Consider the following 25,420-nt stretch of genomic DNA (forward strand, 5'->3'; position numbering starts at 1 on the left):
ATTCGCACCCGAGCATCGAGCCGAACGCTCGGTCGCGTCGCTGTCGTCGATGTGCAGACCCGCAGCGTCTTCAGCTCCAGCACGCCGCTGTAGTTCGTGCCGTTGGTCAGCGGGATCAGCGTGCCGCGACAGTTGCCGCGGTCTTCCGCCACTTTTCCGAATATCACACGTCCACCTTACGGTTCGAGGCGCTTCGGCGCCCAAGCAGAGAAACTTCTACAACGCTTCCGAATTGGGGATCGAACGAGTACAATTGTTGCTTTCAACCTGTTCAAATACATTGCTCAGCATTCTAAATGTTTCGAGTTGCGTATCAACGTCGCTTCTACAATGAAGATTTATTCTCGAACAGGATCGTCTCTATACCGAGGGTTTGTCCTCACAATCGATGCTCACTTCGAAACAACGATAAGTTGAATAAACCTATTGAACAGTGAAATTTACTTATTTTCCCCATATTCTTATACGATTCGCATTTCGTTTGTGCACATTTGTGTTCGGAATTCCATTCGATCGGAGGATGAATCTACAGTCTAGAAACAAGAAATCTTGATATATAACTTAAAACGTCCACGTTATTTATAAATATATCAAAAAGGGAAAGGAATCTATCACTAACATATGAAATGAATATCAGAGTCGAATAAATTTGCAACAATAATTCTAATCGTTTGAGTTAAAAAAGTTATAATGTTTGAAAATCAGTGCATATATACGAAAATATACGTCGAAAGTAATGTATGCGCGTGATGAAACCAAACGACTGCTATCTGTAATCATACCTACCTGGAATCGACTGTTCAAATTGCCAAATAGTGCACGGAGCAAGAACCAAGTAGTTTTTGGAGCAGTGTACATGAACTATTAAACACGGACTGGGCGATTCAATAACTAAGAGACGATCAAGGCGAGGGACGCGAAACGAGCGGCAAGGCAATTAAAAATAGAATTGACCGACCTTCAAAACGCGTGCGCGCCCCAAGGATGGGATCCTGCAGCTTTCGGTACCATACATGTACATTTGCGTGCTCGCAGCGTCTGACGGTAAGAACTACTAGTCAAAGTTGAGTACAGACAACTAGCATGCTTACCTCCACTAAATTATTAGAAAGCATTCAATTAAGAAATGCAATGCCCAGTAGCCTTCTGAAGCAAAAGTAATCTTCTTATGTATGGAGTTAAGAGAGAAATAACTCCTTAGATGCTGACAATAAATCTAGAAAAGATATTGGTATTTTCATATTCAATTTAGAAAAAAATCAACTTTTTACGGATTATTGAGCTTTGTCAAGAAGAATGGATAATGTCAAAAAAAAAATTCTTTTGAAGTATCTTTCGAGCTAATTTTCCATTCATAACGTTTTACAAGAACAGTCACAATAATAAAAAATTGAACAAAGTGCACTACTCTGATTGACAATTGAATACTGCACATTCTTCAGATATTTATTACGGCAAAATCATTCCTGAAATTTTGACAATGAAGCTTTGTACAAAATTAGTAATGTAAAACACTGAAAATCCAAGTTCGATGTCTTTTTAAGAAGAAAGAAACCAAATTGGCTACACCATTCAAAGCAGAGAGTATAACTTAATAATCGAGTATAATCGACAGTAACTTTGTAAGTAGATAATTCATTGGAAGTCATTAACATGATTGCTATGCCGCGTTTAGTGCTGATCTATGTCTCAATAAATCCAGATAAATATTGCTCCAGACGAACAATAGGCTCGTCATAAGCAATCTGACCGGTGAGCTTCAACAGGATATCTTGGTAGTTGCGTCTATCTTTAAGCGTTCAGGCGTGATCTTCTACCTTGACTTATCCTCAGCCTGCGCAATGTTAACTATAGTCAGCTACAGGCCCACTCAATATATGCATTGGCGTACACAAAGTGACTGCAAGCTCTGCCCGATTCCAAAACATATTTCGCATTGCTCGTTCTTTTAAATATGTACATAAGTAAATTCTTCTTACTTTAGAACGCTTGGGGGCATTGCATTAACTACATTAACTGTTTTTTCAAAAATTCAATATATGGTAAGCGAACTCAATGCGAGGCTGCTATACGCGAACTGCTCGGTCAAAGTATGAGGCCCCATTATATAAAAGTCATTTTGTAGCTTTAAACTGAAACTTCGCCCAACTGATTTAAAGATATGAAGGTCAAGCTAGAGCACTCTAAAAACCTCCTTTTCCCAGGGCTACCAAGAAAGTTTACCCGATATTGGGCTATTAAAAAAAAAGCGTTGTCACCCACGTGAATTATAAATTAATTACATAAATATATTTCTCGTGTTTAGTACTATAAGCTAATTACTACTAAATAGCAACGCCGTAGTTGAGTAACGCATTGATTTTTAGAAATAAAACCAAAATCGACTTGTTAATAACTTTGATAACTGAAATATTTTAATATTTCTTTTCGTTAACTGTCAAATTTTCTCTTTGGCTATACACAGAAATAAAAAATTGCAACATAAAAAGACGTTATTATAGCAGTGTATATGGAAAATTTATGATTAATACAGCCGTTGTGCTTTCAAATTGGATATATAAATTCGAACGACAGTAATTGGGACATCGTTTGGTTTATTAACGTATCAGAAAATATCTGATGATCGCGACGAATAGAATGGTAGGTTGAAAGAGAATTCGGAAGAACTGAAAAATGCGATCGTTAGGGCGCAAAATGAAATTAATGAAATTGTCACTGACTGATAGCGCAATGCCGTACCATTATAGAACGCCGTTCAATTCAAAATTTGGACAGTCTCGTATTGGATATTGTTTCGTATCAATTCCATCTATCTTACAGGTTAAAATGCTAGTAAGCGTCTGTATGTAAATATATAAAAATGCGCCTTTCAAAGCAGTCAATTTTTCTCAACTTTGACCATAAGTCATATTATGTACGAGATAAATATGAGATATTGTTTTCAGAAATATTTTACTGTACTAGGGACATAAAACGCAGTTTGCGTGCTTTCATTTTCTTTTTCATTTCTTGTCACATTGATTAACATATTCAACACAAATCACTTTTTTCAAAGGTGGATTTTTCAATTTTGTTTACAAAACATATATCACTGTGGAAAGGTGTATTAGTAAAACAGTTCCGCGTATTCCGAATTCATGATATATCACATCGAAAACTGTCATAAACAATCTCTATAGTTCTTTTAAACTATACGGGTCAAATTGCTATTAAACGTTTATCCTAGTTTTTGAATAAAGATTGCGACATTACAACATTTTTGTCAATCTTACACGTTTAAATATAAGATTATCGATTTGTAACAGAAAATAATGAGAATAATTCCAAAGCATAATAACCTGTTACTTTTACCAAACAATTTACTCGCTGTTAGTTTCATGAAATAAGTGTTAAAACAATAATATTGTAGCCTATATTTTATTTTCATTATCTTCAAAATTATCTATATCAATTATGATAAATTGAATTTGTTATTACTAAAATTTTAACTTGAAACCACGTCGACATGCTTATTTGTCGCAATAACAGTATATCATGTATATCATGTGACTATATTTCAGTCAATTAGATCACGAACAAAATCCTTCAACGTGGCACTCATTACTTTTTTGTAAGGGGTTGGGTTGGCTAACTTATCTTTGAAAATAATAATAGTCTGTTTCTTTTTGACACTTTAACACGCAAGTGTCGAAAAGGAACAAACAATTGTTCTTTTTTATCTCAAATTACCAGTTTATACTTAATTATATAATGTATTTATAAAACCATTAATACGATGACACTTGTCTATGGAATTATATAGTTTAACTTATAATAAAATAACGATTGCTTATATATGCATAAGGTTGCATATACGAATTTTAATATAAAAAATTTTATTAAGATCAAATCTGAAGGTATTCGAATAACGTTAATTTTCCAAAAAAGTACTGACGTGCTCTCATGTTGGATTACTCGAATTCAAAAAGTTACTGGAATTGAGTAAACGCTAAGTAAATAAAGCACTGGTTTGCTCAAATCGAAGTGCGTTAGGAAATCGTTCGAGTTAAGTAATTTTATGGACTTTCGTACTCGAAAAAGTACGGGGTGCAAGGAGCCTTGAAGAAAGATTGACAAAATAAAACTTACAGCGTGTCATGGAACTTGCGCGGTGCATTATATACACTCATTTCAGTTTTCACCTTCATTTCAGTAAATGTGATTCCGTTCGAACAGTTGGTTGGATTCTTGTGAATACACTGCACGGTAGTGTACTGATCTAATGAAAATTGATAGTTGTGCCTGGGTGTCGTGAGATATGCGATTCTTAGATTTGGGCAAGGCTCTTCACGCACGACAGGCTGTGCCGCAGCGATAGAATCAAAGGAGCAACGAGCAAGCAGCTGCGGCAGAGCTGATATGTCGATTCACGTCGAATGCTACTGGCCTTGCTTTGATTAATTGTAGCCGATATTACCGCTGCAGGCCTACGTTCGCATTCTCTGAGATCCTAGATTATTCAAATGAATGCTCATCAACTTGAGTATATTTATTGAAAGCTTCGTCCAGCAATCTGACATTTTATTTGGAGGCATAATATTAGGAATTAATTGGTTTTCGCTAGGAAATTGAAATGTAGTATTTGTCAATGTGAATTACACAAGACTAGAATGTTGATTAAACTCGTGCGCTGTCATACATATATTTGATCTGAAAGAAATTCTCATGCCACCATGAGATGGCGAATGTACCGTTACCACATACAAGAGTGAGCACCAAGTTCAATCCACGGGTAACATAATCGTAGAAAATCTGCCAAAATGACGCTACCGGAGCTTATCTCTTCTTTTTAGATTGCAGTTTACCCGACGAACTTTGATCCCTGCTTGCACAGCAGACACCGCAAATCTTCTTGACGAGGAATTTGAGGATGTAATAAGCGAGGATAAGCACGCAGGCCACGAACGCGTAAACGTCGAGCAAGTTAGCTTGCCACCAGGGCATGTCGACGAGTGGCGATCGCAGACACCTTTTGCCGTGTCTCGCGACGTATTCCACCCAGTAGATGGCCGTGTCGAGCGGAGTCATCGGTCGATCGACAAACTTCTCCGACAGTCTGTTCATGTTGTCTCTGGAACGAACGAAACCAACAGTCGAGCCTGCACGAGAGGTGGCCGCGTGGAATGCTGGCGAAAGGCCGAGGCCCCGCCACTTACCTATAAGACGGGTCGTCGAGAACGTCTTTGATCGCTCGAGTAAGCTTGTCCGCGGTGATCGAGTCGATGTCGACGTACGTCGCGATGCCCTTCCGAACGTTCGTCTTGACGTTGTAGGGCTGATCGCCGAATATCGGAATGCCGATCATGGGGATTTTGCTGCTGATGGCCTCGATGGAGCTCATCAGACCGCCGTGCGTGATGAAAGCCTTGACGTTCTTGTGCTCTGAAACGAACGGGACGCGTGAGAACGGCCGGGGCGAGGGCGGCGCGACAAGAGCGTCGACGACCCACTGAAAACCTGGACTTGAGAGAACCAGGGCTGCGGCATGACGTTGGCAGGGAGCCCGGGGGGCAGCGCCTCTGGCCTGGCGATCTTCATGAGCACGCGCACCGGGGCGACGTTGCCGAAGGCGGCGTAGATCGCCTCGAGAGCCGCCCTCGGCAGCGTCTCGATCCGAAGCATCGAGCCGAAGGTGAAGTAGACGCAGCCGTGCTCGCTTGCGTCCAGCCAGCGCTGCACTTGCTGCGCTCGCAGGCAACGGCTGTTAGGGGCGCTGAGAGCCGGGGGCGCGGGGGCGACTGACCTCGGGCAGCGTGGCGTTGTCCTCCGGCGAGATGTGCATGCCGGCGGCGGGCACCAGGGCCTGCGTGAGGGGCTTCACGCCGTCGAGCGAGTAGTGCGAGTTGACGACGAGCAGGTCCAGGTCGCGGCGCAGCTCCTCGATGCTGGGGTAGCCGGCGCCGAAGTAGCGCTCCACGAACGAGTGCTGCTCGGCGAACATGCGCCCGAGGCTGTGGGAGGCGAAGGCCGACCAGGCGGCGTTGTACAGGCGCTGCCAGAAGTCCATGGGCGCGTGCAGGTCGGTGGCGAAGGCCGGGGTGATGGCCGCGTTGAAGGGGTTGCCGAGCGCCCCGCTGAACCAGTCGAGCGAGGAGATGGCCGAGAGGCCGACGAGCGGCGCGCCCAGGTGGCGGCCCCAGGCCAGGTAGCAGTCCGCGACGAACATCTGCCTCGCGAGCGGTCGGCGTTGAGGTCTCGGCGCTGGACGGGCCGGGCGGCCCGACGTGGATCGAGGCTCACCTGCAGCACGACCAGGTCGTAGGCCGGGTCCCTGGGCGGCTCGCGCAGCAGTCGCTCGAAGACGGGCAGGCCCATGAGCTCACAGACGGGCTCGACGATGCGCTTGAACACGAGGCGCGGCGGGTCGCCGCGGAACTGGCGCGCCTCGCTGTAGCTCATGTTGTTGGTGAAGGCCGGCAGCGTGCCCGCCAGGCTGTGGTGGCGGTAGTTGGCCAGCGGCTTCTTGGGCGGGTGGTGGCTGTAGGCGTCGACCTGGTGGCCCCGCGCCGCCAGCGCCTTGGCCAGCCGGTCCGACATGGCGTCGTGGCTCCTGCTGTTCAGCGGCGATATCACCAGGATCCGCAGCGCCTCGCTCGGCGCGCACTGCCAGCAGGCGATCATCGCGATGCCGCTCAGCAACGCGGCCCTCGCCGCCACCGCCATTCGTCCGTTCGACCTGCCTGGACAATCGGTGGACGCAGAGTCCTCGACTCGAGCTTGCCGCTTCCTGCTTACTTCTTTATCCCTTCCGCGCTTTTTATACCCGGCTTGGATGTTCTCTGAAAGCTGTTGATCTATCGAACGAAAAGACAATCTAGCGCCATCCGGAAACTCCGTGCGTGTAGTTTCATGGACAGATACCGTGTAATCTGTTAATCAGTCTTTTCGGTTGCCACATCAAGGTCAAAGTTGTGAATTTCAAACCCTTGCGTTTTCTCTTCAAACGAGATAAGCTTTCGAATCATTGTATTTTTAATTCCTTCCGGTCTGCTCCGAAATGTCATTATCATAAGCGAAGAGCTTGCGTTAAAGCACATGAAAAAAAGACTATATTGGAAAATTGGATTTTTTTTACAATAATTTTTAACGCCGTCATTATTTATCATATTTTTTCTTTAAATTTATAGATGCTGGAATCGTAACAGTATTCCAATCAACGATAACACTCGAAAGAAAAAAATACTTTGAACCATAATTGCTGAGAGTTCAAGCAAAACAACAAAATTAAAAAAAAAACCACTGATGACCGTGTTCTTGCGCAACGATCTCGAGAACGGATTGACTATAAAATATGCTTAAGTTCAATTTTCTCACGTGTCCGCACATAGTAGTCGTTAAATCAAACAATTGGCTGTTATGAAATTGTTAAGTATTCGACTTAAAGCAGCTTTTCTCATGGGCAAAAAACTCAAAAGAGTTTTTGACAATCGATTTCGTTCCGAGTGTTACAAAAAACCCAATTATTTTGCTTAAAACCGAATATTGTTTTGGAGGAAGGATTCCACGAGTAGAAATAATTTCTAATAATTCGCAATTTTTTACCTTGATTGCACATTCGAAAAGGTCGACTAATCGATTACGCAGTGGTTGTACAACGGCGCAAAAAATCGACACTGTTGCGTTAAGCGTCACCAAGCCGCTTGTTATTTCGAACGAGTTTGAAAAATTGGTAGCACTCGAGCGCATAGTTGCAGGCTCGGTTACCTATGAATTTCTTCGAGATGACGATGAGCCCTCGTGAGCGCGACGGTGGCAAGTGATTCCGCGTTATTTTACGTGAACGCGCGCGAGTGAAAGCTGTTTATCCGCGGAACGAGGCGCGCGTTGATCGTCGTGGTGCGAGTGGCCGACTGTCTGGAGCCGCGGCACACCAAGCGCGCGTTCGCTGCGAAACGCCAAGGCCGATAGCGCGGCGCGCCATCTCGCATTATCCGACGTTTTCTCGTTTCCAACTGCGCGCTCGCGGGGCTCTCGAGATTTTCGCTCCGTCATCGCGTCATCCCGGCACCTCTGACGAACGAGCCGGTATCGCTGATCGCGATTCCGTCGAAGGATTCTCGGGCGTATTTAATTGCGATAAAGGCAAATCTAAGCGAGCACTGAATTTAATAACGAATTTGTTAATAAAGAACAGCTGTGCGGGGTGAGCGAACGAGAGCTTCATTATTTTCGTGACAAAGTAGAAAATGACATGCGGTGTCTTGTCAGAGGAACGTGTGGGGCTGGGGCTAAGCGTTTCGAGCCTGTAGCATTATCTCGTTGATTTCAACGTGAGGCGGAACGCTCAGTGCGTAAATAATGGCGCTCGCGAGGTCTTCCGGGTTCAGGTGCGGCAGATTCTCCACCCCTGGGACCACCTCGGCGGTGTTCGCTGCCATGCCCGTTCTCACCAGACCCGGGCTCACCTCCTGCGTTTACACGACACGGTGTATTCGATATGGCAATTCCAGCTCTACTCCAATCTTAACTAGATTGCTCGACGTTCTCATTACATCGTTTTCGTTTATCATAAAATACTCACAGTGACTCGTATTTTGGAGCCTGCTAATTCATGTTTTAGGGTTTCCGATAAAGCCCTGACGGCAAATTTGGCAGCGGCATAGACGTTGAATGACATATTTGGATAACAAGGTGGAACGCTGTGGCCGTAAGCACTGAGACAGCGTGGAAAAGCAATTAGTTCGATGCTCTCTCTTTCCGAATCCATTCACGAGTCACCTATTCACGTTGACAATGTGAGCGTCTTCTTGAGTGTCCTTCATCAGTGTGGTTGCTCGTTTGGTTGCGTATAGCAGCCCCATCAGGTTCACTTTGATAACACTCTCCAGGTCTGATGTGGGCGAGTCTGAAAAGCGGATAGTTGTGAACGCTCGTGTGAATCTGGTCGGGGCTTTGCACAAACCTTCTATTGTTTGGTAAGTCATACTGCCGGCATTGTTTATCAGAACGTTGAGCGAGCCGAAGCGTTTGTAAGCCCAATTCAAAGTCTCGACAACGCTTTCCTCCTGCGTGATGTCGCATTCTTTCGCGTGAAATTGGCCAGGGCCTTTCACGCCTTTCATGGCCTCCTGCAACCGTTCGTTCACGTATATCGTTGCTTCTGTCCTGTTTTTCACAGATTTCCCGATTATGTCAAGGACACCGTGCCATTGTCAATTGAGTGCAACAGTTTCCGATCGGCAGAGCGGCCAGCAAGTTGGCTATTATTGCTGGTGTAGCAAGAGATAATCGGTATAAGCGTGGATGATATAGCCAGAATTGATCGATAGAGTAAACAATATAATTGTGATTTGGTCGTGGCTGTGTAATTGGTTGTAATGGCTGGCGCAACGAAGGTGATTACGAGTCGACGTGAAAATGATCGAACAGCATGGCGCGCAGGCGTATCCGCGGACAGCTAGGCAGAACGAAAGCAGGAAAACTATATATAGTCGCAGCTATAGTCACAGGCGTCACTGCAATGTGGCAAGCTTGGCGCTCGCGGTTTGTAGGCTTTGAGCACGAGCTTCTTTCCTTGATCAAATTGACAAGTGGCTCGCATAGCTGCGCGCCTTGAACGCTCGCGACGAGAGGAGAGCAAGCTCGCGCGTACCTTCATGCGGGCGCCGTTGCGAGCCAAGCCCACGACCGTGAGGCCGTTGCGAACGAGAGCCTTGGCCGTGGCCAAGCCTATGCCCGACGAGGCCCCGGTCACCACTGCCACTTTTTTCGCCCAGCGCTCCATCCCGCTGCCGCTTTTCTGCCCGCGACCGATCGCAACCGACGACCATTTACCAGTGCACTCGCCGCTGCACTGACCGAGCCTCGCCTACTGCACCGAGCCACGTCGTATAGCCGCGTACACCCATTTTGCTGGGCTGTCGATTCGTTCCTCGATAATTCACTAGTTTGCATCGACGGACCTTGAGCGTTTCCAATCAAAATTCTTCCACGTATGCAGTGTATTTGAGAACTTGACATTTTCCTGATAACGGTTTTCATTTGATTCAAGCATCAAGCTGCACGCGAATTATATTAAGCGACGCGCGCTTAATTCACGAGAGTAAATGGAAGAGCTTATTCCTTGTTCGAAGACGGTTGGTCGATAGACTCGTGAACTATTGGGTTATGCGTTTAGATGCGAGGTTCAGTCTGTCATAAATGCAGTGTTAGAATGTACGATATAAGTGGCCTAGCACAAATTGCAATATTTTCTATGCTTCGAGAAAAATTTTCCTCGACAAATAATCAATCGAAAGCTTTATGCGAAATGTTATCGCTCCGAAGTGAGCGTATCTTTCTATTATTAGAGATAGCGTAAATCTTCGTTGATGATATCTTACTGATTTCAAGTTGAAAAGGCGCTTTCGTGCTCTAGGATCGGATATGTATGGCCGTGAAGTGGCCTACAAAAGTTTTGGTCTTTGCCGTCATTCATTGATCAGCACGTGAAAAAGTAATAACGAGGAAAAAGTGCACATACGGCAAACGAACAATGTAATCTAAGACTTGCACAGAAATGAGCTTTGCGCTGTAACGTACTGCGATTGTGTAACGATCCGATGAAATAAATGAGCAATACGTCGAGTTTTCGTGAAAATTCGCTCTCGGATCACAATTGCTAATTGTTCGGAAACATTCCAAGTTGAATTTGTCTTTAGTGCTTGCCATTGCAAATTGCAATCTGTGGGCGAAGCGCGCCTCGATTGATAGTCGATAGATAGATATATCGACAGAAAATATTCGTTGACGCACGCGCTCGCAAATACGCTGAATCTTCTTCCATCGTCGGGACAAAAATTCATCTTCGTGTGGACTTGGAATTCGCTATCCTGCACTAGCACCGAAATATACATAATAACTTAATACCAAAATTTCCGTAGAATTTACAACATTTTTCATCTTGTCAATTTCAATTTCAAAATAATATTGTTAACGACAACCATTTTTTTTAATTTTTCGGCTGATCCTTATCAACTTCCAGTTACGTATAGTTGATGAAAAAGCTGATGGTGGGAATAGGTAAAAGGAAAAGTGAAGATTAAAAAACGGTTGTTTTTGTTTAACAATGATTAAAAAATTTATTTAAACTATATTGTGAATTATAATAACGTAAAAACTAAATATTTATTAAAGAATCCTTAATAGAATGCTAAAGCATCGATTTCAATGCCACTTTCTTTTGAAAATGCATTTTTCCGATCGACAATTAATTTCGAAGTCTACAGAAACACCAATTCGCAATAAGCTTTGATATGGTCAAATAACAAAATGGCTTGCTGAAAAGAAACGTGCTTCATCTGTTCGTGAAAGAACACATGCTAAGCAAAAAGTTCTTAAAAATTATAAATTATTTAAAGTATACTGATGATAAAGATATCTAAATATAACTGCAAATAAATAAATTATACATTTCTACATTGTAAATATTTCACAGATGACTTGCATGTTTTTTTACACAGCTAACTGTTATTTTTCAAAGTTCCTGATAACACAATTACTTCTCTAGTGACTAGATATGTACACCTTTATCGATAATTTATCTCCCTCAAGGCTATAGTTCTATTTTTAAGAAGCCAACGAGTTTGATCAAGCGCTCTTCGCACGCCCATTTCTGGTTCACACACACACACACACACACACACACACACACACACACACACACACACACACACACACACACACACACACACACACACACACACACACACACACACACACACACACACACACACACACACACACACACACACACACACACACACACACACACACACACACACACACACACACACACACACAAACTCACACATACATATAATATTAATATGTAGTTTGATACTTGAATTAAGTCATAACTGTTATAAAGAAAATTAAAAATTCTCAAATATACTGCACACATAAAATAATATGATTTCAAATGCTCAATATCCGTCGATATTAATTAGTAAATATTCAATGACGTTGGTACTCCAATCCAGTAACCATTTTAAATTTAATAACGTAGCAGCATATGATGTTGTATATTATATTTTTCTCACATTCTTTTCTATGCACGAATATATTAAAACTTTTATTGGCGACATTGAAAATTCGAAAATTTAATATGCATCCCCATTGAAAAAAAGTTTTTTAGGTAATCGATCAAATCTTTACCTTTTGAATTCATCTGAGCCAATCTTTATTATTGATTTCGCTGAAGTTTCGGTGACATTTTTTTTAATGAACAAACGAATGAATGAAGTTACACTTATTAAACACGCATTTGATTATTCCTTACTGCAAGTGTGGAGTAACAATTCCATATTCTTAACAAAATAATTTTTTGAGCATCATTTCCAATAGGAATCGTCAAAAAAATGGGTAAGCTTTATACACGTCAAACGGGAATACTAAGATGTCTATTCATTTTATTTTTTTTGTTGCGAATGCATCTTGGAAAATAGGCGCTTTGATTGACCACATCCATCTTATCTAGTGTGTTAGTACTTTCAGCTAATAACAATCGGAAAAGTTCATGTTATGCTAGGTACTGCAAAAGATATGAAGCAAAGAAATGCCGATGGAACTCGCAAATGCTGTTTGTTTGGAGTGCCGAAGGTAAGAAAATAATTTATGACGCATTATATCTATATGGCAAAGAATAAACGATACGTATCTATCGAAGACAATATTTATACATTTAATTACTTCTTTTACAGAATTTGGAGCTACACTTTTTGCATAAAGATTTAAATATAGCCGATAACGTGATGACCATTAATGGGAAGGTCATTATAAATGATTGAAAAGAAAAACATTGAAGCAAAATGCCCAACCTGTAAGAGATATGAATGTAGCAATAAGTTTTAACATTATTTTTATATTTGTTAACTGCTGCGGTTTTAAACGTCACGCTTCTACGTAATATAAACGTTTATTTAAAATATTCTGTTTTAGTATGCAACAGAAAAGGCGCAAGAACTTGAGTATCGTGTAAACAAGAAAAAACAATCCCTGCAATCAATGTACCAAAAACCAATCAGTGTCAGTGCTGATATTGCATAGGAAAATGTACAAATGGAAGAAGCAACAGAAAAAAGCAAATATGTTATATGTGTGTTGCTTTTTTTGTAAATAAAAAAAAAAAATTCACACTGTATACAAGATTTTCCGTTGTATTCCAGTTACTAATAAGCGCTGATTGACGTTTATTGAATTCCAGTAGTTTATGGTAACACTGGTCAATAAAAGTAAATGTCAGTTGTTTACTTTTTTTTAACCATTCTTTTTAAGTATCCTATAAATAATATTACAAAGTCCTCTGGATCTGTCTTATTTTCATCTTTCTTTCAAAATAATTTAAACAATGTTAGAGTCCTTTGGATTTGTTTTTTTTCTCTCTGAATAATAAACATTACACATTCATTATAATATTCATTACAAGTTGGTTCTATTTTAATTATTTTATCATTCAGATAGTTCACAATCATTTAGATACCCTTACTAATTGTTATCAATTGTGAACTGGTAATTGGTATTACCAAACGCAAATCCGTTCTAATTTAATCCAGATAATATGTTAATTGTAATTATATTTTATCAGTAGCGTCATCCTTTCATCCATTTATTATTTTAAATTCACATTATCACTTTTTGCTCTATTCGAGCTTCAGTGCATAATAATTGGTTTAAAGTTTTTACAATTTGTTTTATTTTAATAATTATAACTAGTACATCATAATATAGTCATAGATTCTTTCATGGGCTTAGGTTGAAGTATAGATGCTTAATCATTTGTAATGTGCTTAGTTAATAGAGTGACAATTTGAATGTAAATTGTTCTTGTATTTTTGTTATAGAATGTGCGTCATCTGCATTTGTCCTATATACCGACCAGACTTATCGACTAGCATTTGTGACTCTATATTGCGATTCAACTGTAAGGTGTCGCGCGGAACAGCCAAGAGTCTGATAGTTACGAGTGCCGAAACTCTTTTATTACTTGATTTCCTGTATACAGTCCCTTTGGATAGGATACATGCTGGTTGCACACCTTGCCAATCTTTCTTCATCTTTGACTCTTGAATGTCCCAATATGAGCTTGGTTACGCTCCAGACAAAGTTGCTTCTTTCGAAGAATCATAAGCCCTGTAGCGGTAATCATTGCAATTAATACTGATGTTAATGAAAATTATCACTCTTGCTCAGTATGGATATCTGCGTACATGATAATTTGTTGCAATGATTATCGCTAGACAGCTTGTGATTCTTTGCAGTATCCAGAATAAAATGTTTATATGAAAAACCTTTCACACACTCTTCACGAATCGTTCGTCAATTGTTTTATCAACCTTTTACACGCGTTTTTTCACCAAGAAAAACGCGTAAGCGTTCTGAATTTTTCAAAAAAATAAAAGGTAAAAGGTTTTTGTATTATTGGAACATCTTTGTAAAAAAAATCACATGAAAATAGAATTTACACAGCGTTGAAGCTTAAGACCTCGAGCATCCATTGAATTGTCAGCAATTCATTTAGATCAATTAACGTAGTTGTGGCGGCATGGAAAAAAACGGATTTTCGAGTTATTTCAGACGCGAACAACTTCGTATAGCTACTATTTTATCAGAAAATCTTGAAACGTTGGGAAAATAATTTAATTTATAATTCAAAGTTTTATCTGAATCAACTACTATTTTATACAAATAAAGTAAGTGATTTTTTTATTCTTATAGAGCAATTATTGTCTGCGTCCGAAACAGCTCGAAAATGCGTGTTTTTTGTCTTTCCATTGCCGCTGTACTTTTGTTAATTGGTCTAGATGAACCGCAGACGAATCAGTAGATCTATAAGCTTCAGCGCCAAGTAAAGTTCATATCCATGTGATTCTTCCCCTCAAGATGTATGCTTTAACAATCAGATGACTATCTTTTTCGCACCAATAGTAGTGCCGCAAAGCTGTTATAGACAAAATAAAACATAATAATTCTATGATTTGATGTGCTCAATATTTGCCAGTAATTGGCAAATAAACATCTAACTGCATTGATACTTAAGTTCAGTAACAATGGGGCAACGATGGGTAACACACCAAGTTGGCTTCCACTTTTTTTATTCTAATAAATCAAACTATTAGCTGTACCTAGTTAACAATTAGAATTTCTTTATTTTTTAACATGGTAACGATTTCTAGCAATAAAGGACTATCTCACCAGTCACGATAAAAAAGAACTATCTCATCGATAATCCGAAAAAGGGCTATTTCGTGGCTAGTTCGAAGAGGTGCTATCCGGCCGTCAGATAAAAAAGGTGCTATGCTGGCAGATAATTCAATAAAGGGCTATTTTGTCTGTCGATTTGAAATCATCTAATTTTCACGTAGCTTCCAACTTATGACTCCTGTCAGGCCCTTATTATTTTATTTTATTTCTATATTTTCCTATATTCTCCTAATAAAAAACTGATGGATGTCACATTGAAACATTTTATTCGTAATATGATTGGCTGAGATGTGTTCATGAAATATATGTACTACGTGGCGGAAAATTAACGGTTATATACATACATACGGTTTCAAGTTGAGCTTTTGGTAGTGAAACATCAATTTGTCATAATTGATACGAATTATTTTGAAGATATAATGAACGACAAAGAAAAGCTTTGAAAATCAAGTTACATGGATTCAATTTTGATTTGGCCTTTGTCGTCAGTATTTATACAAGAACATTTGTCTGACATCGCTCACAGAAATAAAATCAAATTCATTAATATTTTGTAATCAACATTAGTTTGCCAATAAAAAACTATATAAAGTCTGTCAAATTACGTTTTTCTAATTGCTATAAGGGCTGTACATACAAAAGCCATGAAGATTGAATAAGTTTGATGGCCATGACAGCCCTCTATTGAATTATCCCGCACCGTGATATCACCTCTTTGAAGTGGCCACGAGACAGTCCCTTTTTTAGTTATCGATGAGATAATTCTCTTTTATCCTGACCGCTATCAGATAGCCGTTTATCGCTAGGAACCGTCGAATTATTTTCTTTCTGATGAATTCAAACTTTTTGTAAGATATATTCATGTCAATAGATATATATTTCATCAACAATACTGTAAATTATGTCTTTAAATTTTATGCCGTTTTTTATCTTAAAATAATTTTGAAAATTTTCACTTCCAACAAACAACGTAACATACTTTACAATTATTCATTCGTTACATTTTTGAAATTTCTTTTACATTTGTAAGTTTAATTTAAGAATTTTTTAAAATAAATTATTGCAATTATGAGCAGAATCACTTCACAGTATCTTACGGGAAATAGTCTAGAGTTTTATAAGTTCTCATTGTTGATTATATCTATATGAAGCTGATAATATGTAACCAATAATATTTAGCTGATCCTTTGAAAAAATTAAATACATTTAATAAATTTATATTTCCCGGAAATAAACGTAATTAATGATCAATATGTGAAACGCCTCGAGCTATTAATTAGCACCAATTTACCGGACATGTTCGCTGTGCTGAATTACACTATAATCAAATATGTACATACACATACATACTGTCATATAACTATAAGCCTTGCGACTACCTTTTAGCCGATGAGATTACGAATAAAATAACTTCACGCAACAGGCCATCGCTTTTTCTTAGAATAGGTATTCGATATCTATATCAAGAGTGGCACTTTCAATTTTATCTATTATTGGTTGGTATTTTTATCTATTTCTATAATTCGATGACTAAATGGAAATTGCGGTTCACGATGATTGAAACATGAAAAAGTGAAACATCATAATTATGCGTGCAAACTTCGATTGATGCCAAAGCGGCTTCTTAAATGAGTGCCTTCAAATGTTACATTTTTTAACGAGAATCACGGGATAATTTGTATCTCTTGTTGCATCATATCTCTTTTGAAAACTGTATTAATTATATATGAGCTTCCTTTGGTGATTATGTTTAGTACATATTGCAAGAGTGTTAGACGTTAAGGCTTGTTAGACTTTTAAGCTACAAAAATGAGACTGTAATGTTGATACAGAAATAATGATAAATAATAAATAAACACTCTTATTTCTAGTTTCGTACAGCCATATATTTAATTTCGGTATGGATATTTATTTTTATTTTATTTATTATGTAGCAATACAGTTGGTGATACTAGTATGCGCAGACTCGAGAAAATTGTCCATTCGCAAAAGAAACATTAACCTCTTATTCATTGTGTATATTATATATAATATGTGTTATTAGCTATATCCACGGTAAACCCATGTGTTTAAATTTAAACGTTTAATATGACGTCACCAATAAGAAATACATTGTCCTCAATTTTAAACACTTCTAAACACCAATGCGAAAACAGCCCGACACAAATAACATTTTATAAAAAAAATGATCACATCTCACGTATGTATAATTGCACTTCTCGAAAAAATAATTATTTGTTATTGTACCATTATATTTCTCATAAAAAATAAAAAATATCGTTATCGATAATTCACCTCCTATTTATTCACATAAAAGACATAATTAAGCAAAAATAAATCCACAGAAAAATTGTACTTTCTGTAGTCTAAATTGTACCATCAGTACAGCTCTATAAATTTGTTTCTAAAAGAAATAATAGGACAATTACAAAGCCTGCGCAAAGTGCATTTCCGGATGACACTTGTAAGTTGTAACAATTAGTGGTAATTTGTAATTGTCCTATTATTTCTTTTAGAAACAAATTTATAGAATTGTACTCATGGTACAATTTAGACTACAGAAGGTACAATTTTTCTGTGGATTTATTTTTGCTTAATTATGTCTTTTATGTGAATAAATAGGAGGTGAATTATCGATAACGATATTTTTTATTTTTTCTGAGAAATATAATGGTACAATAACAAATAATTATTTTTTCGAGAAGTACAATTAGACATACGTGAGATGTGATCATTTTTTTTTATAAAATGTTATTTGTGTCGAGCTGTTTTCGCATCGGTCTTCTAAACGTTTAAATTCAGCGACAATGTATTTCTTATGGGCGACGTCACAATTACACACTTAAAACGTTTAAATTTAAACACATATGATTTTAAGGTTTTGCCGTGATCATAATTATAGTTAACATTAATATTAAAACTAAAATATTTCCAGTCTGAAATCACACTAAATCGATACCTTCATAAATTCATACGGTGACAGATTAAATATCGTAAATGAACTATTACTAATTAAAGTTTTTTTAACCTTAGTTATATAGTTAAATATCTTTAATTTTAATTGTACCAAGTGAGTTTGTATATCTTGAACTCGGTTTCTTATATCATAAGAATTCAAGTGTAAAAATTTGATCTTGTTTTAATAGGTAGCTTGTATTATAGAATGATTTTGCCAATAATTTTCAGAAACTTATTTGACGGTTTTGTCAAAGATAAAGCGTAGTCGTACTTTCAGTAACAATTGCTTATCTGGCGATTCTAATAAAGGAAATCAGTAATGGAATACAAATTTTTATATGTATTCTAACTGCATTATGTCCTAATTATCATAATTTCTTAAAAATGTAATAGCCTGAAAAGTGAAGGCAGTTTATTCGTGATTTTATTGGCCAAAGAATAGTCACAGGAGCATTTGTTACGTGATAGTATATGTCTGTTGTGTACATGCATGAAAGATTATTGCAGATTTTCGTTCGAAAGCATATGCGTATAAGTGGCATAAATTTAATTGAATTGATTGATTTATTCACACTAGTTTTAAAATAAAAACCGTCCGATACCTCGATAGAGAAATTAATTGAATTTAGCACTATGCGAATAAGTTTAGCTTCGAATAAACAAAATAGGCAATAAAAGATATAAATCGTAGATTGTGACTACAATATTGTACAGTGCTTTTGGCTGTATTCAGTTACATAAAACATTAGAAAATTTTTTTGACAATGCACTAATTATAACCGTGAATATATACCGAAGTGTGCTGTTTATATACCATGAAAGATATGGTTATATAAAACGCTATGGTGTTTTTATAGCTTATATTACATTTTCTGTCATGTTTTTGGAACTTTTTGATGAATTTCCAATAAAGAACTCGCTCAAACTTCATTGATAACATTTTTTAATCATGAGTCGGTTATATCTCATATGAAATCATGGGAATATTTAATATGTATATTGAATTGTCATATTTTCAATTTGGCCATTATAAGTTTTGATCTGCATTCGTGTATTAAAATGAATGTGAAGAAAGGCGAAAACGATGAGCGCGCTGAACCAATTCTATCACTAATGATAGAAACGATGTATGATAAAACAATTCAAACTATGTCATATAATTACAGAAAATTTTGATCGGAAAAGTTCCTAATGCTTTTTTACTTTCTTGCTTTGAGCATTTTTGGAAAAGCGGCAGCAACGTCTGATGATGAGTTTGAGACTGCATTTGAGTAAATAATAAGCCACTACGAGCGTGAACGCGATAAAAGCGTAGACATCGATCAAGTGAGCCTGCCACCAAGGCATGTCGACGACTGGCGCTCTCAATGCCTTCTTTCCATGTCGAGTGACGTACTCGATCCAGAAGATCGCAGTGTCCATGGCACTCATGGGACGATCGAGGAACTTTTTGGACAGCCGCTCCACGTTTTTCCTGCGAAAGCAATCGAGGCAGCGTTATTGATCGCGTAATTAGTCGACATCTCCCACTTGCTTCCATGTCTGCTCTCACTTGTAAATGGGATTTTGAATCACTTCCCGAATGGCCCAGGTGACGCTGCTTTCCGTAATTTCGTCCAGTTTGATCGACGTTGCAGTTTTGCGCTGAACTTGCGTCTGAACGTTGAGCGTTTGATCACCGAAACATGGGATGCCAACCATGGGCACAGCGGCATAAATGGACTCCAAGGTACTCATCAGTCCTCCGTGCGTGACGAAAGCTATCACGTGTTTGTGCTCTGTCGACATCGAGAGTGGTCAGTCTACTCGAGACTGGCGTTAACGGGGCGAGTCTAGTTACTTAGCACTTGCAGCTGAGAGAACCAGGGCTGCGTCATGACATTGGAGGGCAGACCCGGAGGCAGCACTTCCGGCTTGGCAATTTTCATGAGCACTCGCACGGGGGCCAGCTTTTGGAATGAGGCGTAGAAGGCGTCGAGGACTGCTCGCGGGAAGGTCTCGATTCTGACCATGGAACCGAAGGAGAAGTAGATGCAGCCGTGCTTGCTGTCGTCTAGCCACTTTTGTACTTGCTGCAAACAAAGCAAAACGAGCAATCAGAGTGGATTGTGGCCAGCACTGCAGCAGCACTGCTTGGATGCACCTACCGCGGGCAACTTGGCGGCGTCGTCGTCGATGTGCACACCCGCGACCGGTATGATACTGGGCGTGAACGACCGAACGCCGTCGAGGGACAAGTGCGAATTGATCAGCAGCAGATCCAGATCCTTCGGCAGGTCGGTCACGTCAGGGTAGTCCTTGCCAAAGTGTTTCTCGACGTACCTGTTCTGGTCGCGAATGTAATAGTTGAACTGTCCACTGACTGTCCAGTAGAGCAGAGTATTGCTCAGCCTTTGCCAGAAACTCATCGGGTGAAATAATCCCGACCAGACGGCGGGAGTGACGGCCGTGTTCATCGGATTTCCTAGTGGCTCGTTGTACCAGTCGAACAATGTACTAGTCATTATTCCCACCATCGGAATGTTGAGATGTCGCCCCCAGGCAAGAAAGCAATTTGATATGAACACCTATATTTCAAGCGAAAACGTATGTCAGTAGAGCTTATAATCGCGCGATGCGAGTACAAGTTTTAAATTACTTCGATGATAACAACGTCGTACGGTTGATTCGTTTTCAAGTCCTGGATAAGCTTTTGAAATATAGGTATGTCGAGCAAATCGCAGACTGGATTGGCGATTTCTTTCATCATTATTTCCATGTTGACAGTTTGAAATTGTTTAAAAACGTCATAGGACATGTTATTGACTATTTTTGGTAGCGTGCCGTCGAGGCTAAAGTCATTGTAATTTGGAACAGGCTTCTTCTGAGGGAAATGACTATATACATCTATTTGATGGCCCTTCTCAGCCAAGCCTTTCATTAGCCTCTCGCACATAACGAAATGACTTTTTCCATGCAGAGGAAATAAACCTAATATTCGCAATCCGTCGATGCACTGGCAGAGGCATGCGAGTGCAATAACAACACGGGTGATTAGCGCCATATTGATGGATTCTTAGCTGATGTCGCTAACAATCTAGAAATTACAAAATTATCATGAACGCGTATACCGTATTTATTGCTACTTAAATACTATATAAATGGATTGTGAATTGACAAGTAATGTAATAAATGAGAAATGGAAAGTTTGATTGGTCTATTTAAGCAAATTAAAAAGCTTTACGTCTTATTGAAATTAAACAACATCAAATCGCAAGAAAATATAAAACCTTCGAAAAAAAATGCATTAAAATTATAATCTTGTGATTCAACCAATGAATAAATATTAACATCTATGATAGAAATAAAAGGCGCGGTTTGAAAGCTTGGTATTTTATAAGTGAATGTTGCTTGAGTTTACTTGATTGAATGCGTATGTTGAATTTCAATGTAGAAAAAAACTTACTCATCGTGAGTAATCTTTGATAAATTGTATAGAATTATGGCGGAAGGAACATTTATCAGCTAGCGTCTGTCGCGTAGGTGTAAGGATTTGAAAAATCAAAACATACCGACAGTGAAGAAGTTGTAAATTGCTTTTGTATTGCAAAGTCACATCAGGAAAAAGCGAGCTCTGTTTTTATGTCATGATGACTTGAGCGTAGGCAAGTATATGCATATTATTGAATATCAAGAGCTATGAAAATTACCCGTCAGCTATTAGAGCAGAGTTCGTCGCCAATTAGATTGTTGGTAGACGTCGCGAAGAAAAAAAGGGTTGGTATAGATTAGATAAGATCCCTCTTATTTGCCCATGCAGAACAAAGTAAATAATAACCTTTTATTAGCAAGTGCTAATGAATATCGAGTACTCAGAGTACTTGATGTCAGTTCGATTGAGATGCATCGTTAAAAGCACAATCACGGAAACGTTAATAGTTCACGTCAATGTTAAGCAAAGAGTAGGTCTTGTGTCACATCAAATGGCAACAGTGAGCTATGCAAGTAGCCTACGCGGTCGATTAGCATCCGCTGAGGCGTTACGTCGAGTGTCGAGAGACGGTGAGCTGCGCAAGTCGCGGAAGAGGGAGTTCCAAAAGGCTCTAGAAGCAGTTCTGGTTCTCGGTGTCGTATCGGAACAGCCAGTTCCCGCGGGATGTGTTCATTCCACCTGACTCCAATAATGACGCGCACGCAGACGTTGTACAGGCGCTGCAAGCGGATACGCTGCTATATAGTTCGAAGCGTCGATATCAGCGCGGCACGATAATTCGGGCAGGCGTTCTGCGCAGAGTCTTAGTCCTTGAAAAACCGTAGTTTTATTAGAGAGTCCGTTACAGAGTCTATCTGCGGATTCCATGTCGTTTCGCTGTGCAATGTAATAACCGAGAACCACACCTTCCCGGAGTCAATTATTATCGACGATTTTTATTGAACCAACATAAATAGCTTTGCTTCTGTCGGAATTCGAGGTACGACCGGGCCCAAGCAGAACCCAGAAGTGTTGCTTCCGACAGATCATTCGTGAACTTTATCTTTATCTTTGGATGCGTGCAATCAAATTTGCAGGTCGTCTTCGCGGAATAGGCTTTTCTTTGTGCATCGCTCAAGTAAGTTTTGCAGGTGATTGACGTAGAGGACGAACAGTACGGGCCACGGGTCGGAAGCCTTAGTCCATCCCAATTGATTTTCAATCACTCAGAGTTTCCACTATGGTTAGAGATAATCATCTAGGTACGGCTATGCGGATATTGTTTTTCTCCTCTGCGTAGTAACTTTGCATACTTCACGAGTGGGCAAAATAAAAATGATTTGCACTTTTTTGAACACTGCGTCACAAGATCAACGCATACGTATATTGGAAATGATAGCAGCTGATCAACTATATATATAACGCTAATAATTTCTCTTGAAAAACGCCACTGATAATTATTAGATAATCATTATTCTTATGGCTGTATAGATTAATTAGCATTTATTTTTTCAGAATGTCAATATTATTTAAAGCTAGTTTTACAAAATATTTACTCAAAATGAGCTATATAACACCTCTTAGTAGAAATTGTGATTGTCATTCCAATATCATTCCTCTCATCTACGGCAATAATGATTCACTCGAATGAGAAAGCAAAAAACGTGAAGCCAGTTTACATTCAGTTGTAGATCGAACTATTTTATATAACGTTTCAGGTATTATTTTATATTATCTGTTTCAATTTATAAGTATATCTTATCGATAAAAGATGTCGATTGCAGAAACAACTTATCGATCTATGAGGGCAAGGCTTTTCAAATGAGATGGCAAATTTTTAAATAGGCTTATATTAAACGACACTACGACGCTAAATTTTTTAATACCTCTCCTATTCAAATGTTTTTTACTAGTAATATATTTTTTAGCATTTCGAAGTATAAGTAACATTAGGTTCTCTATCGAAAGTGAAAAGCTTTCTGAAAGCAAATTGGTGTGTTGTACTGAGATCCCGTTTTATCGGGCCTAGGTAATTCACTTCTTTTATCAATAATATACTCTTAAAGATCTTGGCCTATCATAGCTGATGAAATACCGCAAAGAATATTTGCTTGATTTTCTTTAATCTGAAAAATCTTAAATCGGTTCTTCAATCGATTTTTTCGACTTCGACAGCCGAGGATAATGCTAAATTTTATTGAGTTGAGGATTTCACAATCCAAAAGACCGTATATTATCAATGCCGGCCCTGTGCCGGCACTATTAAAAATATAGCAAAGTAATCAAATATACAGACGAAATTTCGTGATATTTTGTAGTGGATAAGTTGATATAATTAGTTCATCATCCCAAAACTATTTGATTAGTTTATTAATGTTCTAACATAAATTCAGAGTCGGGGGATATTTTGCCCATTTTTTATTTCTAATTCCAAATAACATCTAGTCAATCGACCATAATGCAAATTTAACTGAATAATCGTAGATGAAGCTGTCCGGATTGATTTACTCATCTGTCAAATTGGAATAATCTTGGAGCTTTTATGTCTAAAGTACATACTTTGACTCACACGTATTTTCTAATGCCACATAAGTTCATTTTGAGCCACTTTAAACTTAGATTATAATTGTTATCTCCGTCATTCGACACATTTGTTTATCTATTTGATACAATCGTTCAGAATAATGTTAAGACGGCATTGATATTTTAGATACGTTTAAGCTCTGTTATACCAGATTCTGTCAATAAAAATTCATTTCATCTCTAAGCTAAGATTTATGTAATTAAAAAAATACGCTAAGACAAATTTTTATGAGTTGTTGAATAATCGCTGAGTGGTTTTTGATTTAGGAATATCACAATACGAGAAGACACAATTGATTAGCAATGAGTGCGTTTGTCCGAGTATATTTCCTCGCAAAAACGCGCCAAATTTTCAACTTTAAAATGCTACCAAAATGCTAGGAGGATCAGACGATACCATAAAAAACAAATAAGTACATAAGAGTCGGAAGAGCGAAGGAAAGGATAAGCTAGAATAACAGCAAGGCCACGGTACAGTCCATACTATTAAATTTGTTGCAACTGATTCAAAACATATGTATTTGAGGCTTTCTACAGCGTATGTACGGAGTTAAGATAAGTCCACGTGATCGCGCTTCCATACAATTACACACGGATTCCGTACAATTGATCAGATCAAGTGAGTCAATGAAGTCCAATTAAAATGTATGAGCATTGGTTATGACGGCATTTGCTTGACGTTCAAATTCAGCGTAGCAAGTTACAATATTTATTTGGCATTTCTTACGTATGCGGAGAACCATTTGTTTGTCGTTGGCTCTCAATTCCTGCGCTATTCTTGGACCACCAACGGACTACTGGTCGACTTTGAAGCCGTCATAAACGACGACGAGTACTTTGCCGGCGTGACGTTGAACCGTCTCGGAGACACCGAAGCAATCGGACGCCGTAGTGCGGAGTTCGGCGCGTTCTCTCGGAGTTAACGAAATAGCAAAGTGCTTGAGCAACGGACACCGGTGCGACGGTGACGAACGACCTTGGCCAGTCGCAGAGAGGCGATGATCGGTTATAGTGGTACGACGCAGCAGAAAAGGAGGAGGGCGGCAAACGCCACTCAGTTTTATTATTTAGCCACGCATGCGCGGTCGATGGTCGCACCATGGGCCCATCATATACACGCGCGTATACGTGTAGTTTAGCGGGACGATTCAAATCGAATCGTTACAGCCTTCGTAATATGCGCCAGTGCACCGCAAATAAAACAATAAC

General features: G+C 39.2%; 3 protein-coding genes across 4 annotated transcripts; all 3 read right to left on the reverse strand.

Annotated features, from left to right (window-relative positions):
* Positions 1-3,695: 3,695 nt before the first annotated feature.
* Positions 3,696-8,197, reverse strand: LOC131675659 (UDP-glucosyltransferase 2-like). 2 transcript variants are annotated; one of them, XM_058954717.1, is made up of 6 exons: positions 7,582-8,197; positions 6,280-6,833; positions 5,783-6,205; positions 5,490-5,721; positions 5,196-5,421; positions 3,696-5,110 (listed from the first exon to the last, which is right to left on the reverse strand). In XM_058954717.1, exons 1-6 carry the CDS (start codon positions 7,592-7,594, stop codon positions 4,816-4,818), a joined length of 1,743 nt encoding a protein of 580 aa, XP_058810700.1. In that variant the 5' UTR covers positions 7,595-8,197; the 3' UTR covers positions 3,696-4,815. The 2 variants fall into 2 exon arrangements, with proteins under 2 accessions (XP_058810700.1, XP_058810708.1); XM_058954725.1 differs by having other exon boundaries at positions 3,699-5,110; positions 7,744-8,191.
* A 362-nt stretch (positions 8,198-8,559) lies between these two features.
* Positions 8,560-9,820, reverse strand: LOC131675677 (uncharacterized). Its single transcript, XM_058954752.1, has 4 exons — positions 9,632-9,820; positions 8,942-9,144; positions 8,758-8,884; positions 8,560-8,693 (listed from the first exon to the last, which is right to left on the reverse strand). Exons 1-3 carry the CDS (start codon positions 9,761-9,763, stop codon positions 8,758-8,760), a joined length of 462 nt encoding a protein of 153 aa, XP_058810735.1. The 5' UTR covers positions 9,764-9,820; the 3' UTR covers positions 8,560-8,693.
* Positions 9,821-17,070: 7,250 nt separating this feature from the next.
* Positions 17,071-25,223, reverse strand: LOC131675670 (UDP-glycosyltransferase UGT5-like). Its single transcript, XM_058954739.1, has 6 exons — positions 24,939-25,223; positions 20,816-21,253; positions 20,325-20,744; positions 20,018-20,249; positions 19,730-19,955; positions 17,071-19,651 (listed from the first exon to the last, which is right to left on the reverse strand). Exons 2-6 carry the CDS (start codon positions 21,218-21,220, stop codon positions 19,366-19,368), a joined length of 1,569 nt encoding a protein of 522 aa, XP_058810722.1. The 5' UTR covers positions 21,221-21,253; positions 24,939-25,223; the 3' UTR covers positions 17,071-19,365.
* Between the last annotated feature and the right edge of the window lie 197 nt (positions 25,224-25,420).

The sequence above is a fragment of the Phymastichus coffea genome, unplaced genomic scaffold (genome assembly GCF_024137745.1).
Source record: "Phymastichus coffea isolate CEN01 unplaced genomic scaffold, Cenicafe_Pcof_1.1 PCOF00001, whole genome shotgun sequence".
Taxonomy (NCBI): Eukaryota; Metazoa; Arthropoda; class Insecta; order Hymenoptera; family Eulophidae; genus Phymastichus; species Phymastichus coffea.

What these genes read in the sequence shown, in the direction of transcription:
- LOC131675677 (XM_058954752.1), bottom strand. Translation starts at nt 9,763, where the DNA reads ATGGAGCGCTGGGCGAAAAAAGTGGCAGTGGTGACCGGGGCCTCGTCG. An exon ending in GCAACGGCGCCCGCATGAAG is followed by an intron (nt 9,145 to 9,631) that starts GTACGCGCGAGC and finishes TGTGAAAAACAG; the next exon opens with GACAGAAGCAACGATATACG. An exon ending in GACTTACCAAACAATAGAAG is followed by an intron (nt 8,885 to 8,941) that starts GTTTGTGCAAAG and finishes TCCGCTTTTCAG; the next exon opens with ACTCGCCCACATCAGACCTG.
- LOC131675659 (XM_058954717.1), bottom strand. An exon ending in ACAACGCCACGCTGCCCGAG is followed by an intron (nt 5,722 to 5,782) that starts GTCAGTCGCCCC and finishes CTGCGAGCGCAG; the next exon opens with CAAGTGCAGCGCTGGCTGGA. An exon ending in CTCTCAAGTCCAGGTTTTCA is followed by an intron (nt 5,422 to 5,489) that starts GTGGGTCGTCGA and finishes CGTTCGTTTCAG; the next exon opens with AGCACAAGAACGTCAAGGCT.
- LOC131675670 (XM_058954739.1), bottom strand. Translation starts at nt 21,220, where the DNA reads ATGGCGCTAATCACCCGTGTTGTTATTGCACTCGCATGCCTCTGCCAG. An exon ending in ACGACGTTGTTATCATCGAA is followed by an intron (nt 20,745 to 20,815) that starts GTAATTTAAAAC and finishes CTTGAAATATAG; the next exon opens with GTGTTCATATCAAATTGCTT. An exon ending in CTCTCAGCTGCAAGTGCTAA is followed by an intron (nt 19,956 to 20,017) that starts GTAACTAGACTC and finishes CGATGTCGACAG; the next exon opens with AGCACAAACACGTGATAGCT.